The 14,816-nt window shown below is 50.4% G+C and overlaps 1 protein-coding gene and 1 long non-coding RNA gene across 4 annotated transcripts in view; one reads left to right on the forward strand and one right to left on the reverse strand.

The window, feature by feature from the left end:
• The first annotated feature begins 8 nt into the window (after positions 1-8).
• On the forward strand, positions 9-3,810 carry LOC141927819 (uncharacterized). The gene is made up of 3 exons (XR_012624581.1): positions 9-392; positions 719-987; positions 2,890-3,810. It is a non-coding gene; the product is annotated as an uncharacterized LOC141927819 (long non-coding RNA).
• A 1,112-nt stretch (positions 3,811-4,922) lies between these two features.
• The window catches only part of FRMPD3 (FERM and PDZ domain containing 3), a 72,008-nt gene continuing 62,114 nt past the window's right edge, over positions 4,923-14,816 (reverse strand). For all 3 annotated transcript variants that reach the window (XM_074835107.1, XM_074835108.1, XM_074835109.1), the window contains exon 15: positions 4,923-14,600. In XM_074835107.1, the coding sequence (XP_074691208.1) occupies positions 11,734-14,600 (2,867 nt within the window). In that variant the 3' untranslated portion in view covers positions 4,923-11,733. The remainder of the gene's footprint in view (positions 14,601-14,816) is intronic.

Consider the following 14,816-nt stretch of genomic DNA (forward strand, 5'->3'; position numbering starts at 1 on the left):
GAAGGGTGGCGGGCGTGGCCAGGACGTGTCTCCGCCTGCCCCGCCGGCCGCCGCAACAATGGCCCGCTCGCGAGCCCCGCCACGGGGTGGAGCATAGGGCAGGAGGAGGCCTGCGATTGGTCAGTGTCTGACCGCCTGGCCTGCGATTGGTGAGAGCACCCGCGGCCGAAGCTGGCCGACGGCGCTACCCCACGTGGCCCGGGGCGGGGTGGGGGGGGGGGAATGGACAGGGTTTGTTGGCCGCGTGATTGGCACTCGCCCCCTCCCCCGGCCGCCATGATGGCTCCGCTCCCTCAGGGGGCCCCGGGAAGGGGCAGGGCGGGGGAGAGAAAAATGGCCCCGTTCTCGCCGCAGGGCCCCGCGCCCGTGTCCCCCGCCGGTCTCCGCCCCCGGTGGGTGAGGAGCCCCGCAGCAGCGGGGCGGGGGTTACCTCAGCATGCCGGTGTGCCTGCCCCCGCTGCCTCCGTCCTCCGCCGCCGCGGGCTGCCGGGGCCTGCCCTGCGCTAAGCAGGCGTCACCTCGGCGGGCTGCAGTACCGCGGCGGCCCGCAGCACCCCGGCGGCGGGCTGCACGGGGGTCACCTTCCTCACGCTGGGCTCTACCTACCCGCAAGCAAAGCCCCGACTTGTGAGGTGACGGCCTGCGGAGCGCCAGGCGCAGCAATGCCCTGCCGCGGGCTGGGCCCGCACCATTTCACGTTTCTCTCTGATTTTCACAGCGAATAGGTTCTCAGTGAGGGAAACTGTAGCTTTCCCAGCACAAACAGAAGCCCGGGCGCCTCAGCTGAAGGCTGCGCAGAGTCAAGGTCAGGAGGGGAAACGGGAGCTCTGCTGCCTGATCAGCCGTGCCCAGACTGGCCGCGCCAAGCCCAGCAGTTGGGGCTGCTCCCCAGATAGTCGCTGCAAAGGTTGGGTGGGACGATGTGTCGATATTATCAAGTTGGAGAAAGGTTTTAAGTTTTGAAGGATAGTCCTTCTTCACCTGAAGGTAAACTTTTTGCTTTTTTGCCTTGCAAACTTATAGTCTACAAAAATACTAATTTTCTTTGTATGCAGTGCTCAGGCCCTTTCCCTTTGGCTGAATCGTGAATTGATCCATTTCAAAAGTGAAAGGATGGTAGCGGGTTTTATGTGCAAAGAGGCATTGACTTCTCGAATATATAGCCACTACGACTGGTCTCACTGCAAACTCGATGAGAAAAAATAACATGATAGCCGTAATCAGCATTTTCTGCACTCATCCTCACAATTTGCGGCAATACTTTGCTATTCATTTTTATGTTGGAGGTAGCCTTTGGCCATGTTTTGAGATTAAAAAAAACATAATTGTGGTGGATACTGAACTGCAAATACAGAGGTGTTTTTTTCTGGATCATTGTTAAAACCCGTGTGGGTACTATTTTAGCAGGCCATTTAGTTTAATTTCTGAGGGTTTTTTACATTTATAATCAGGGTTTTGTACCTAACTCTGCAATTAGTCTCCTGTGAACTTTCAGCCTGTATGTGATTATATTATGCAGATTAATTTAGCTTTTGCAAATATAAACATTGTGTTTAAAGGTTTTTAAATATACAAAACAAGCCACAAACACATTCTTCAAAATTTGCATGCAGTAGTGTAATTCCTACTTGTTTTACTTGACTGTGTCATAGATACCAATTTTCTGCAATGAATTTGCTTTGAGTCCTTGAGAATTCAACCAGAAGAAATAGTCCACAATTCACAGAGGCTCACCACATTTTATTTATTTCCTCTTGCAACTATCCTGGCCCAAAGTGTTGCTGTCACTATGCCCAAAGGCCAGTAAACTAATGATGACAAAATTGAGGAGGTTTACTATAACCCTTTGTACGGTGTCATTAAATTTGGAATTCATCTGGATTAAAATAGATATTCATTCCCATGCTTATCACTGATGGGAACTGGAATACCAATATATGGTAATTTCCACTTTTTTGGTGTAACTGTAGCAGCTTGTGAAATGCTGTGACATGCAGCAAATCCAAGGAATGGGAAAGGAAGAATACAGCCCTTTGCTTCTACTTTGTTGCTAAACATTGCTCATCTTAATAACACAAGTAAACTTCAGGGCCAGATGGCTACCTGGCGGTTCAAGTGATGGGATTTGTGGATAACTCCCAAATTTCTAGCAGCCATATTCTTGCACCAAATCCACATCACTGTAACCATACTCTAATAATGACTGCTGTACTTTTGTCTGGAGGACACCTAAAAAAATACGGCAATTTTGTTGGCCTTTCACAGTTCACACAGTTTTTTTTCAAATAATAGTTCGGGATAATTGGAAGTTTGCAACGGCTGTTCTGTACATATTTCTCAGTGATAAAGCTATGTAGTCTAAAAATAACTTCAAGGCCTCCTCTCCCTGCAAAACACAGGCTACAGAAGGTTTGTTGCTTCTATTGCAGTTTGAAGAATTTGGCAGATGGATAATAACTTCTTTCCAGTCCCCAAAATATTTGTTTCTAGTTTTGAACCATTTGCTTCAGTCTTGGTTTAAATTCAGTTTTTTCCCCCCTGCTCTTGAATGCAGAATGAGTGTCTTCTGTGCTCCAACGTCCCTGTCCCCTCCCAGTTTTTCATGAACCAGGCACTGGGAACCTGAGGCTGAAGGCAGCAGAAGGTGTATTAAAACATGCAAATTATGCCTCTCGTTGATGAACTACGAGTTTCCCCGACACAGGACTTTTGAAGTAGCATGTCTATCAGTTTCCTCAGATTCTATCAGATTCCCAGGATCACAGAGATGGGATTTGCAGGAGTGACCAATCTGACAAAAGATCAAATTTGATCCTTAATCCTGTAAACCGGGGACTGGCAACCTTTCGTGTATAAAATCAAAGACTTTTTTTGACTTTCTGCTTTCAGGAGCCCCAGTGAGCCGGCAGAAGCTGCCTCCCAGGAGGGAAGATTTTGCGGAGCTGCTGGTGGATGACACTTTTTCCTCCAAGGCAAACAGAGCCAGGGGCTGGGTGCTGTGGCTGCTCAGCCTCTCCAGCTCTGGCTTGCTGCCTTGTACTGCTCACAGCAGCGTTCAACGGCCACAAGAGCCATCGAAGAGAAATCCCTGCTACCTTGCAGTGTTTCAGCTACCACAGCGTCTTTGTAGGTGAGACAGCACTTTGGTTATGAGGACAAAAGTCCACCTCCCTTAACGATTTATCACTGTCGCTAGCCAAGCTCTTAGAACACGATAATCTCAGAGATTTGATTGAGAAGCTCTTAATGCACCAAAGTCTTAGTTAAACAAAGCCAAAAAGCTTGCTCATGAGGTTCCCCAGCCATGGCTTGTCTCTTAGCAGCTTGCATTGCCATTAACTGAAGGGACACGGAGAACCAGCTTTGACGAGGAAAATGTTTATCTGGTTCTTGGCCTAAATGGGATGAAAGGAGAGACTGTGTGCTTGAAAACCACTGGCCTGTGAGTCAGGTGGTCTGTCAAAGGACACTCAGCAAAACGATCGCAGCCAAAGTGAAGTTTGGATGTGAAAGTGCATTGGAGTATCTCAATTCTTGCGTGGACACCCGTATCCAGAATTAAAGCACCTCGTTCCAGTTAGCTTGCTTCATTCTGAAAGCAAAACGTAATACATTATCTACCTCCAATCTGATGCAGACAAGCAGGAACTGATCATAGCCAGAGCTGTCGTGTTCCCTCCTGTTTTGGAAATTGTGATGTAAATTACCGTCAAACTAAGGAGAACCTGAAAGCACACAAACGACAAGAAATTAATTTTATTTACCCGATTCTATGGTGATGCATTTAATCAGAAATACCTTTGTGTTTCATGGCCTGAGAATGTATTTTCCAGGAAGTTTTAAGCAGTGCATTAACACCATCAAATTTCACGGTGGTGTCAATCAAGCCAAGTAGCCCTTGTCCCTCTCCTGGCACATTCCTGCGTACAATTGCCACCGGCCACTTAATCAAGGACACGTTTCCATGCAGAAAAGCTGAGGGTTGTTTTTTCTGTCTGTTGCCCTGTGACTGCATTGCCTCGCCGCCAGTTCTGTTAATGAATGGCATTTGATAGGAGTAACACAAGGCTCTGCCCTTTGCCTTGGCGACTGGAAGAAAAGTGTAAGCCAGAAAAAAAAGTGGAGGCTAAAAAGGGGTGGGAGGCAGAAAGAAACGCTGAAGTGGAGAAGGGGTGGGAGGATGAATAGGAAAGTAGAGGCTGAGTTTAAGTTAAGCCCGAAAAGGGGGGGGGGGGGGGGCGGGGGGAAGGCCAAAGGAAAAACAGAGCTGGAAGAAAAACAGACGTCAAAAAGGGGTGGGATGCCGAGAAGGGGTGCGCGAGCAGTGCCGCACCAAGCAGCCCCTACTCTGCCATCTTACGCCGCGTGGGCCCTTTATAGGCTTCTCGCGCCCACGGACACGCCTCTGGGCGCTTCCCATTGGCTTCGTGGCGGCCGGGGGCGGGGCCCTGCCCGCCCCCAATGGCGCGAAGGGTGGTGGGCGTGGCCAGAGGGTGTCTCCGCCTGCCCCGCAGGCCGCTGCAACAATGGCCCTCTCGCGAGCCCCGCCAGGGGGTGGGGCATAGGGCAGGGGGAGGCCTGCGATTGGTCAGTGTCTGATCACCCGGCCTGCGATTGGTCAGAGCGCCCGCGGCCCAAAGGAAAGTCGAAGCCAAAGAGGGGTGGGAGGCTTCGGAGAGGTGTGAGGGCAAAAGGGAGTGTGAGGGCAACAAGAGGGGGGAGGCCCAAAGGGAAGTAGGGGTCAGTCGAATTTAAGGCGTCAGAGGGGTGAGAGGCTGAAAAGGGGTGTGAGGTGGAGGAGGGCTGCATGCCATGGGCCCTTCTGGATCTCACTCTCCTCCCCTGACTCTCACTGAACGCTTCAGAGGCCTGAGGCTTTTCTGTGGGCGAGTAGAAAAAACAGCTGTCACTGTGGGAGCAGTTCTACTGGCTGCTCCTTTCTGCCCCCTTCTCTGCCTCTATCGTTTGTTTTGCAGAGCTAATTTTTAGATAAATCCTCTCTCTGCTACTGAAAGCCACTTGGATGCAGTAAGAAGCGTCTTGGTTTGAATTTTTACTGACTCTGCCAGAACCCCCTAGTCTCTCCTCCGTAGAGAGCATCACTTGATCACAGGTATCTCACTGGGTCCATGAATTGTGTTGAGGAATGAAGCTCACCCGTGGCACTGTAAATGCTGCCAGAGTTACACAGGACATAGCCGAACCAGAGCAAATCCACCAGGAAAAAGCACACCATTTGTCAGGAAAAGAAGAAAACTTTGGGAAATAAATGGTATTTTCAAGTATCCACTAGAAACAATACAGACTTAGGGATGAAAAGCTCTTGAAGGGATCCTGACGGGTCCCTTTGTGTTCCTCATCTTTCTACTCAGCATTTTTACTGTCCCTTTCTAAGGATCCCAGTTACGAGGATGGAGTCCTGTTGCTCTAGCTCGATGTGAACATTCATTAGATTCAGGAGCATTTCCAAAGTGCTTTTCGAAAGTGGGATTTAGTGGAGCGTTATGAAGCGCCCTGGACTGTGTGTGTAGACCTGGTGCACGTTCCCAGCCCTTTCATCTCTCTCCCCAGCCCTTGGCATGTGCAACAAACCTCAGAGAGGCAGCACTGGGATTTCTGCCGCTTTGAACACAGCGTGTTTGCTTTTTAATGGCTTTAGAGTCCAGCTGCAGAAAACACCCTTCCTCTTCACTCTGTAGCTGGGGGTCAGGTAACAGCAAGGGCCACCAATCTCAGCGGGGTGGAAGGTTGTTGTGGCAGCTGCGGTGGGACGAGGCATGGGCAGGTTCCTCATCTGCTCATGTCCTGACGTGGAATTACATAGCCTGACACAAAAACCTTTGGAATAGTTTCCTATCATGCGTTCAGACTGTTTTCATATATATTAAATAAGGTTGGGCAATAGAAATAAGCTGAGATACCTGTCTTCCCTGGCAGACTTCTCCCGTGTCCAACTAAAGCCATGGGTGTCCCAGCCAGCTCCACAGTGTCTGCCTAAGCGAGGAATTTGTTAGGATGTTTTACACAGGAATCCAGACACTGTGCTTTAAATGAGGATAAAATTTAGACATTACTCATTTCTATTCGACTGTCAGCTCCCTTGGGCGTGATGAAAGCAGCAGTGGGTCCCAGCTATTCAGCTCACCCTGCTGTTGTATCTGGGGCTGCTGCGATTCCTGTGTAGTGTTGCCAGGACCTTGGAGAGGATGGAAATCCCGACAGGAGAATGCGGCTGCTACGCCATGGGGATTAGAGTTCAAAGTGCTTTAAACCATGGTGCCCAGTTGTTGTCTCCAGCTGACAATGACCAGCAAAGTCCACAGAGACACAAGCAATTTTATCCAAACCTATCTTGGGACTACTGCTTGAGGTCTGCTAATTTTCCAGCTCCTGCTTTTGACATTTTAACCCCTGAAAGCCAGGTCTTCTGTTTTTCTCACATGTATTAGAGGGACCAGCGATGGCCCAATTTTTGATCCTTTTCTATCCATATAGATAGAGCCCTGATGAGGACTCCTTGGGAGTAGACATAATTTAGAGAAAATTAAGGGAGGGAGCAGACTATGGGAGTGCAACAACATCGTATGGTCCCGAATGTGTGTTGTGGCTGAGCAATGCTCATGGGAGCCATGAAGGCCATGGAGGAAATCTGCACCAGCTGTAACGCTACAGCAGAAATCTCAGGGTGAAGGCAGTATGGGAAGGGCAGACACAGCTGGCACTGCTCTGAGAGGGTGCTAAAGGACAGGCGAACACAACCTGCCACGCTCTGGCAGGTTGCTCTGGAGGCAGGGGATGGAGAAAAATTGATTTGTCCTGAAGAACAATATTGTCCTTTTCTGAGAACCATATACTTTGCTTTAACTTGCTGGGGAACAGTCGCTTTGCTCTGAAGAGATGCTGATGCTAAATGAGAACAAGGCAGTCCGCAGGTAGACAAACTAGATGGACAGTGAAATGGGAACTAGATTTGAAAAAAGAATATTTGCTTTTAATTCTCTGCGCTGTGTAACTGAGATGCAGGGGTTTTTTTTAAAAATCTGTGATTCAAAAACATTAACAACAACGTTTTACCTGGATCATTTAAGAGTATTTACAAGTGCCCAACAGAGTGAGGCCGCAAGGACAGCACCTAAAAGACGAGTACAGCAATAGTAAAGGCAGGGCTTCATCATCCTTCTTGGGTACCACTCATATAGCTCCCCCCTTCACACAGGGACATTTGACTGATCCTGGAGCACCTATGCCACCGCTGTACAAATAATAAGTGTGCTGTGAAGAAATAATTCCTTTCTGACGAGGTGCTGATTGCCCACTAGATGGTACTAAGCATCGACTCTGAACCTGATTAAACTGCCTGCTGTCAATAATACTTTCAGGCTCTGGGGGTTGTTAGAAAACCTCTTGGCTTTTCCATTTTTTTGATCCATACCCAGCTTTATAAATAGGTAGGGTTTGTCCCATACAGTGTCATCGTTAGTTGGTTCACCATGGGAAATGGTGTGATGCAGATTAAAATAACAAGCCTGGAGGCACACAGAATGTGTGTGAGTCTCAACTGCTGCTGCCTTTGCTTTAGACAACACATTCAACCCCCGTACAGAGAATGACCCAGTTCCTAAGTTTTTTGTGTTGGATCTTTATCAGACTTAGCTTTTATAGTTCCTGGAGGCCTTGGGGGACATAGAGGGCACACATCAATGCCTTCCTCCCTGATAAACAGAGAGCAGTTCATTGTGCCAGGCAAAGTGCGTCCCCAGAGGGAACGGGATGTTGAAAACATCATCTGTAGCCAAGAAACTGTTTGCCTTGCTTAGATTTCTCCCTGGGACTGGCATTATGCTTTTGCTGGGCTTTCCCCTGCAGACACACCAGAGCAGTCGCACAGGGCAGCAGAACCATCAGGCCACCGGCAGCAGGTCACACGCCATCACCTCTGCCCAGGCAGAAGCACAAATGCCAGGCAGAGGCTGCGACTTGGCTGGAAACACGCACTGGATGTGGTCAGTGGGTGCTCAGCTTGGCTCATCCGAAAGGGAACAGGCAGGAGTTTGCTAACAGAGGAGGGGTTAAAGCATGTCTGGGCTCTCCCCTGCTGTAGGGGCAGGAGGTGTCCTGCAGCACCAGGACCACGCTTTCCCCCGCACACATGGCTGCAGTGCCCAGCACCAGCGGTGACGGGGTGAGTGCTGCTGGGGCGTTCCCCTCCCAGAGGGGAATTAAGCCAAAATGCCCATTAACAACAGAAAACTGTGCCAAGTCAGTTAATCTCAAACCTGCATCTTTGCTGCTTCATAGCTTCCTTCATAGCTGGTACTCAACTGCTGCGGAGTCCAGTGACATTGTAGAGTCCTTAAGCCGTGCCCTTTCAGTACGGAGACACATGCATTTCTATAGCAACAAAAAGAGGGGGTTTTGCTTATGAACAGTGTTTTGTATGGCAAAGAATAGCCACACTTCCACCAAGTTCTTAAAAAAAGACAAAAATGCTAGTTTGGATATTAAGATTAATATATTTAATCTTTCTTGTTTGTAAAACAAGACATAAATTTGTGTATATATATAATTTATATATTTTTATTTATATATACTATATACAGACAATAAAAAAATTTTCCTCTGTAGTAGATTGAGAGATTTATGGAGGGATGATATAGGCATAATGGGGAGCTCGAAGAAACTCAGAGTTTCGTAATAGATAATTCACGGGGTAAAGAAAAACCACGGCTCCCTCTCGGCTTTCAGCATTATAACAGGCTTTGCCCACCATGGACTGAAATCCGAATTGGCTCTTCCACTGTATATTTGCTACATGGTTCTTGAAAGCAGGAGGCTGTCCCCACAGCAGGATCCTCTCTGCCTTGCTGACAGCAATGGCCAAAGTCCGGGACAGCCGTGGGCCAGGGGAGGTTATTGCACTCGGCAGAGGATGCGCATGTTAAAAGCACATTGTGCATTTCCATAACTCCTATGGAAGAACGAGAGATTCTGAATGTTCGTATTTATAAAAAAATAATAGAGATGGGAAGCGATTGATCGTACGGAGATCCCTGATCATCCCCAAGCGCTGGGGCAAGCTGGCTGGGTTGGACAACGGGTCTCACTCCTGGTGCCATGAGGCCGATGCCATGATCTCCCTTTGCAGCCAGAGGTGGGTGCGGTGGGGAGAGGCACAGGGACCCCGGGAGGAGCCGCTCTCCCCACGCACGCGTGAAGTGCAGTGGTGGCAGGGTAAGGGCGATGCAATGCGTAACCTTGCATTTTTCTCCTCGCTCTGTTTTGGAGGGTGGGTGACTGCAGTGAAGCACCAGTTAAGGCTGTCTGATTGGTTATGTCTAGAAGCTAGACCAGGAGGAGGAGGGGAACCTTGGGGTGCAAAGGGAAGCAGTTAGGAATCATTTTACCATTCACCTGGGAGTGAAAAAAAACAAACCAAAAACGCCAACTCCAAATAAATAACCACCACACAGTACTAAAGAATGCTTCTTATGGCAGTCAGTCTGGTGGAGACAGGAAAAGGACTCCGATGCCCTGGCAAGGAGGGCAGCTCATTTGGCCGATGGCAGTAGCACTGCCTGGCTCGGGGGCAAGTCGTGGCTCCCAAAGCTGATCTGGGGCTCCTCTCTAATGGGCGTGGTGAAAGGAAATAGGAGAGGGTTTGGGCTGAGCCTTGGAGGCACGGACCTGGCCTCTGGAGAATGGTGTGAAAGAAGTCTCCTCTCAGCTGCTAGCCCAGCTTCTGGCTTGTAATGGTCAAAGATCTATCTGGGTTCCTTGCAGGCTCTCTAGCATGGACACAGCCATCCAGCAGAGGAAGGGGAACACAGAATCACAGAATCATACAGGTTGGAAAAGACCCTTAAGATTATCAGGTCCAACTGTTAACCTAACACTGCCAAGTCCACCACTAAACCATGTCCCTAAGCACCACGTCTACACATCTTTTAAATACCTCCAGGGATGGTGACTCAACCACTTCCCTGGGCAGCCTGTCCCAATGCTTGACAACACTTTCAGTGAAGAAATTTTTCCCAATATCCAATCTAAACCTCCTCTGGTGCAACTTGAGGCTCTTTCCTCTTGTCCTATCACTTGTTACTTGGGAGAAGAGACTGACACCCACCTTGCTACAACCTCCTCTGGGGTAGTTGTAGAGAGTGATAAAGTCTCCCCTGGGCGTCCTTTTCTCCAGGCTAAACACCCCCAGTTCCCTCAGCTGCCTCTCATAAGACTTGTGCTCCAGAACCTTCACCAGCTCCACTGCTCTTCTTTGGACACGCTCCAGCACCTCAATGTCCTTCTTGTAGTGAGGGGCCCAAAACTAAACCCAGTATTCAAGGTGCGGCCTCACCAGTGCCAAGTACAAGGGGACAACCCCTTCCCTGTCTCTGCTGGCCACACTATTGCTGATACAAGCCAGGATGCCGTTGGCCTTCTTGGCCACCTGGGCACACTGCTGGCTCACATTCAGCCGGCTGCCGACCAGCACCACCAGGTCCTTTCCCACCAGGCAGCTTTCCAGCCACTCTTCCCCAAGCCTGTGGTGTTGCAGGGGGTTGTTGTGCCCCAAGTGCAGGACCCAGCACTGAGCCTTGTTGAACCTCATGCAATTGGCCTCGGCCTGTCCAGATCCCTCTGCAGAGCCTTCCTACCGTCCAGCAGATCAACACTCCCACTGCAACTCTTTGGGCCTGGCCATCAGCCAGTTTTTTACCCAGTGAAGAGTACGCTCGTCCAAGCCAGGAGCAGTTTCTCTGGGAGAATGCTGTGGGAAACGGTGTCAAAAGCTTTACTAAGTTCTAGGCAGACATCATCCACAGCTTCTCCCTCATCTACTAAAGTGGGTCACCTTGTCGTAGAAGATCAGGTTAGTCAAGCAGGACCTGCCTTTCATAAACCCATGCTGACTGGACCTGATCGTGCTGTCCTGCTGTCCTGCACGTGCCGTGTGATGGCACTCAGAATGGTCTTCTCCATAACCTTCCCTGGCACTGAGGTCAGACTGACAGGCCTGTAGTTCCCTGGATCCTCCCTACTCGCATGCATTAAGTCCTTGCCTGTTGCACAGGTAGTACCTGTGCTCAGGACTAGGGCACTGATGCCTAAGCTGTGAAATTAGAGCCTGCTAGGGTAACCTAGCTCTGCCCCAGGATTATGGCATCCTGCCTGTGCTAGGACTACTTCCCAAGCCCTAGCATAGCAGCAGGGACTTGCACCCCAGAGATCCCTTTTGCTGCTAATTTTGTTGCATTTGTGGGCCAGGAAGATCCTGGAGGCAGAAGAGCTGTTTACGTGGCAAGTTTGGCTCCAAACTGCCCAAGTGAAGCCAGGAGATCTCAGCTCAGTTCCTGCTAACTCACTGGCCCACCACACACCGTGACAGAGGTCTTTGCATAAGTGAGGCCCAGAACCCCATGAAACCAAACTAACGTGGAGACGGGGTGATGTGCCCCCCAAGTACCGTCACCGACAAGTCAACATGGGAGAGCAAGCAGGACAGCTGCTTGAGACCCCTGACGAGCTGGTTGCACAACTTGTGACAGGGCATGAATTTACCCTTCAAAAACACCACCAACACAACCATCCATTCTGCAGAGATAATAGAGCGTCTTGGCTACCGCAAACCCCAGTAGATGTGGGCCTGTAGACACGCATCCTCACCAGACCTATGCGATTTGAGAACCACTAGCACATGGCCCAGCACACACTGGCTTGTTGGTTTTCGTAGCTGGCTTACTTATTGATCAGTGTCTTTAGGGAGCGTGTGAGCGTGCTCATGACAGTGGCAACTGTGGCTGACTGGCGGGCAAGCTGCTCCACCGTCTGCTGGTGGCTCAGCGTTCTGGCTGTGGACTCCTCCGCAGCCTTCAGGAGGAAGGTGTAGTTTCTCACTACTTCTTCCACCTTCGTCAGCAGCTCTTGGCGCTGGGACTCTGAGCGCACGACATACACCAGCCTCACAAACGTTTCTATGAGGCTGCTTAGCACCTGGAAGCTGCTCGTGATGGCGGAGAGCATGTGGGTAGGACTCTTGTCGACGGCTGCCACGCGGCGGCAGGATGCCCGGAACTCCTTGAACTTGAGGGCGAGCTCTTGCTTGTACTCAGCCAGCTGGGAGATGTAGGGTTTGCAGTCCCGGATGTCAGGGCTCACCACACACTGCCTCAGGATAGTCAGGAGCTCATTTGTGTCCAGCTGCACCTGCAGAAACCCATTGGGAAAGCTGTAGGCATGGCCGCGAAGGGTGTTGATCTTTGCCAAGCTCCCCTCAAAACTAGAGGTCCTTAAATCTATTTCCTGGGTCTGACTTTCATTGGGACTGCTGCAGGCTGTTGCATCTAGGACCTGAAGAGTCCTGCTCATGACTGGGACCATCTGATTGTCCAGCTTCATTCCTGGGAGTATCTGCATAGGGATGGAATAGGACAGCTCATCCTTCTCGCTCCCATCATCTGCAACATCACATTTCCTGTAGTAGAAGCAGTACCGGATGGAGCAGCACTTCTCATCCTCCATGTCTTCATCCCGTAGCTCAGCAGGACTTGGATACATCTCCTCCTGCACAGAGAACACTGCTGAACCCTTCTGGTTCTTTTTCTCCTGTGCTATCTGGACGTAAGAGGGGTCAGCCACTCCAGAGGCTTCCTGGATTTTGCTCTTCAGAACAGGACAAAGGATGCTGGGCTCCAGCTCTTTCTGGGGGCCTTTCTGCTTGGTTGTATAGATGTTCTGGTAGATGTCAGAGGACAGGGATGTCCTATCAGTCTTATCTATTTCACTGACACTGTAGCGACGCAAGAGCTTCCTGTAGTGTGGAGCACCCATGCACTCCCCCGGGGAAGTGCACGTTGTCAAACAGGACACGCTGTTCTCTGGATCTGACCGGTAGTCTCTGGACTCTAAACTTGTGGATCGTATCCGCTTGCCTTTGGAAGGGCTGCTCATGCTTGTTAACCTAATGGCTTCTGACTGCTTCTGGTCATCAGTAACTTTATCCCTCCCTCGCCTCTCCAGTTCTGGCATCACCAACTGGTTAGGGGGTGGCCTCACCCCCCTGCAAATCCGCTTGCAGTCGCAGCTGCGCCTTTGCTCCCTGGACATCCCTGGGACTTTTTGCACAGGACTGCTCCTTAGCTGGCAGCTACAGCGCCCAGGGGCAGGAGGGTGCAGATACTCCTGTGGTGGGAGGTCACCTTTGCTTTTTGGCTTGAGCAGCTCTTCAAGGAATTCCAGCTCATACTGCTTCACCTTCTGCAGCTGGGCCTGCCGCTCATCCGTCTCCTTCTTCAGCCGGGTTGGAAACGTTGCAGAGAACAGGTTCCTCAACCTGAAGGGAGCTTTTGGAGCTTTGGGTTTAGCTGGGACATCAGCATCTTGTTGGGTCACCTCCAGGACTTTTTCTACTTTTTTGGAAGGCACAGTGCTGATCTGCAGGCTCTCAGATCTGGACACCAGCTGGATGGGCCCTTTGGGTTCCTCACTGGTGGTCCTCAGAGTGCTACCAGGTAATGCAGAGTGCAGATTGCTACTCTCAGCTTTTAAGCTTTTGGCTGAAGTTTCCTGTTGCATTTTCTGTCCTTGGTTTGACAGAGCTGTGTGTTTCTGAAAGACAAGGCCTGTGGCTTCCCCACCTGCCTTCTGACCTGGCTCTCCGCCTGTGGCTTTTCCTGGAGCATCTCTACACACTTTTTGCTGGTAGCTTTTAGAGGCAAAAGTCTTACCGGGCATCATTTCCTCACCTGCTGAGGCAAGGTGGAAAACTTCAGCCTTACTGCCATGAATTTCTTTAGGATTTGGAGAAACTTCACAGTGCTGCTGTGGAGAGAGCTGCTGCTGCTGCTGCTGACAGTTGCATAAGGTCTCTGCAGTTTGTGGACCTCCTTTAAGTTTCAGAGACTTGCTGCTGGCTGATGCACAACTGCCGGTACCATTCATGTTCTTGTCTTCTTTCGAGGCTGCTAGCACTGGGGGAGCTGAGCCTTTTGCGTTTGCCACTTGCTGCAGAGCAGCTGAAATGATGGCTGGAGTTACACCACTTTTCTGATCCAGGAGGAGCTTGGAGCTCAGCTGGACTTCTTTGGGCATCTTCTCTTGTAGATCCTGTGCCTGCTCCCTGCTCGGGGTGGCTGTGGCATGCAGAGATACCTCAAAGGCAGCTTTTGTGTGGGCTGCACCTTTGCATTCAGAGCCTAGCGCTGGAGCCCCCCTGTTCTGCTCATTAAGCTGGGGACTCAGCACTGGCTGGACAGCCAAGGTGTAGCTCTGCTCAGCACGCTGCTGCTCCTGTTTGCTCTTGCAGTTGGTAAGGCTGGGGCTTTGGTGAGAGAAAGCTGGCTTCAATGAAGGGCTCGGCTCCTGGCGGCTGAGGGGATAGGGTGACGTGAGAACGGCCTGGGCAGCACAGCTCTGGATTCGGAAAGGCAAGTCCTTTCTGGCCAGGAGGTTTTCCTTGTTGATGTGTTGAGCGAGGAAGTAGGCTGCGTTCTGATGCTGCTTCATAGCAGAGACCATCTCCGAGACATCAGTTAGCTCTGACGAGTTGGTTTCATGGCCAGAATCCAAGGATGACTCAGGAGTGATGGCAGCCAGGACAATAAGACCTGAGGAAGGACACAAAGAAAACTCCAAGACAACACTCACACCACACTGCTATGCGGAGGAGAGGGGAACTCCATGCAGCAGGAGGGTCCCTGGAACGCAGGACACAGCATCCCATTGGAGAAACTTTAGTGACTTCCTGCAACTAAGAGTGAATGCTTTTAAGAGACATCACTTGTCGGCACTGATGTGGCTTGCTAGTTCAATTCAGCAAGAGC

The sequence above is a fragment of the Strix aluco genome, chromosome 10 (genome assembly GCF_031877795.1).
Source record: "Strix aluco isolate bStrAlu1 chromosome 10, bStrAlu1.hap1, whole genome shotgun sequence".
NCBI classification, from domain to species: Eukaryota; Metazoa; Chordata; class Aves; order Strigiformes; family Strigidae; genus Strix; species Strix aluco.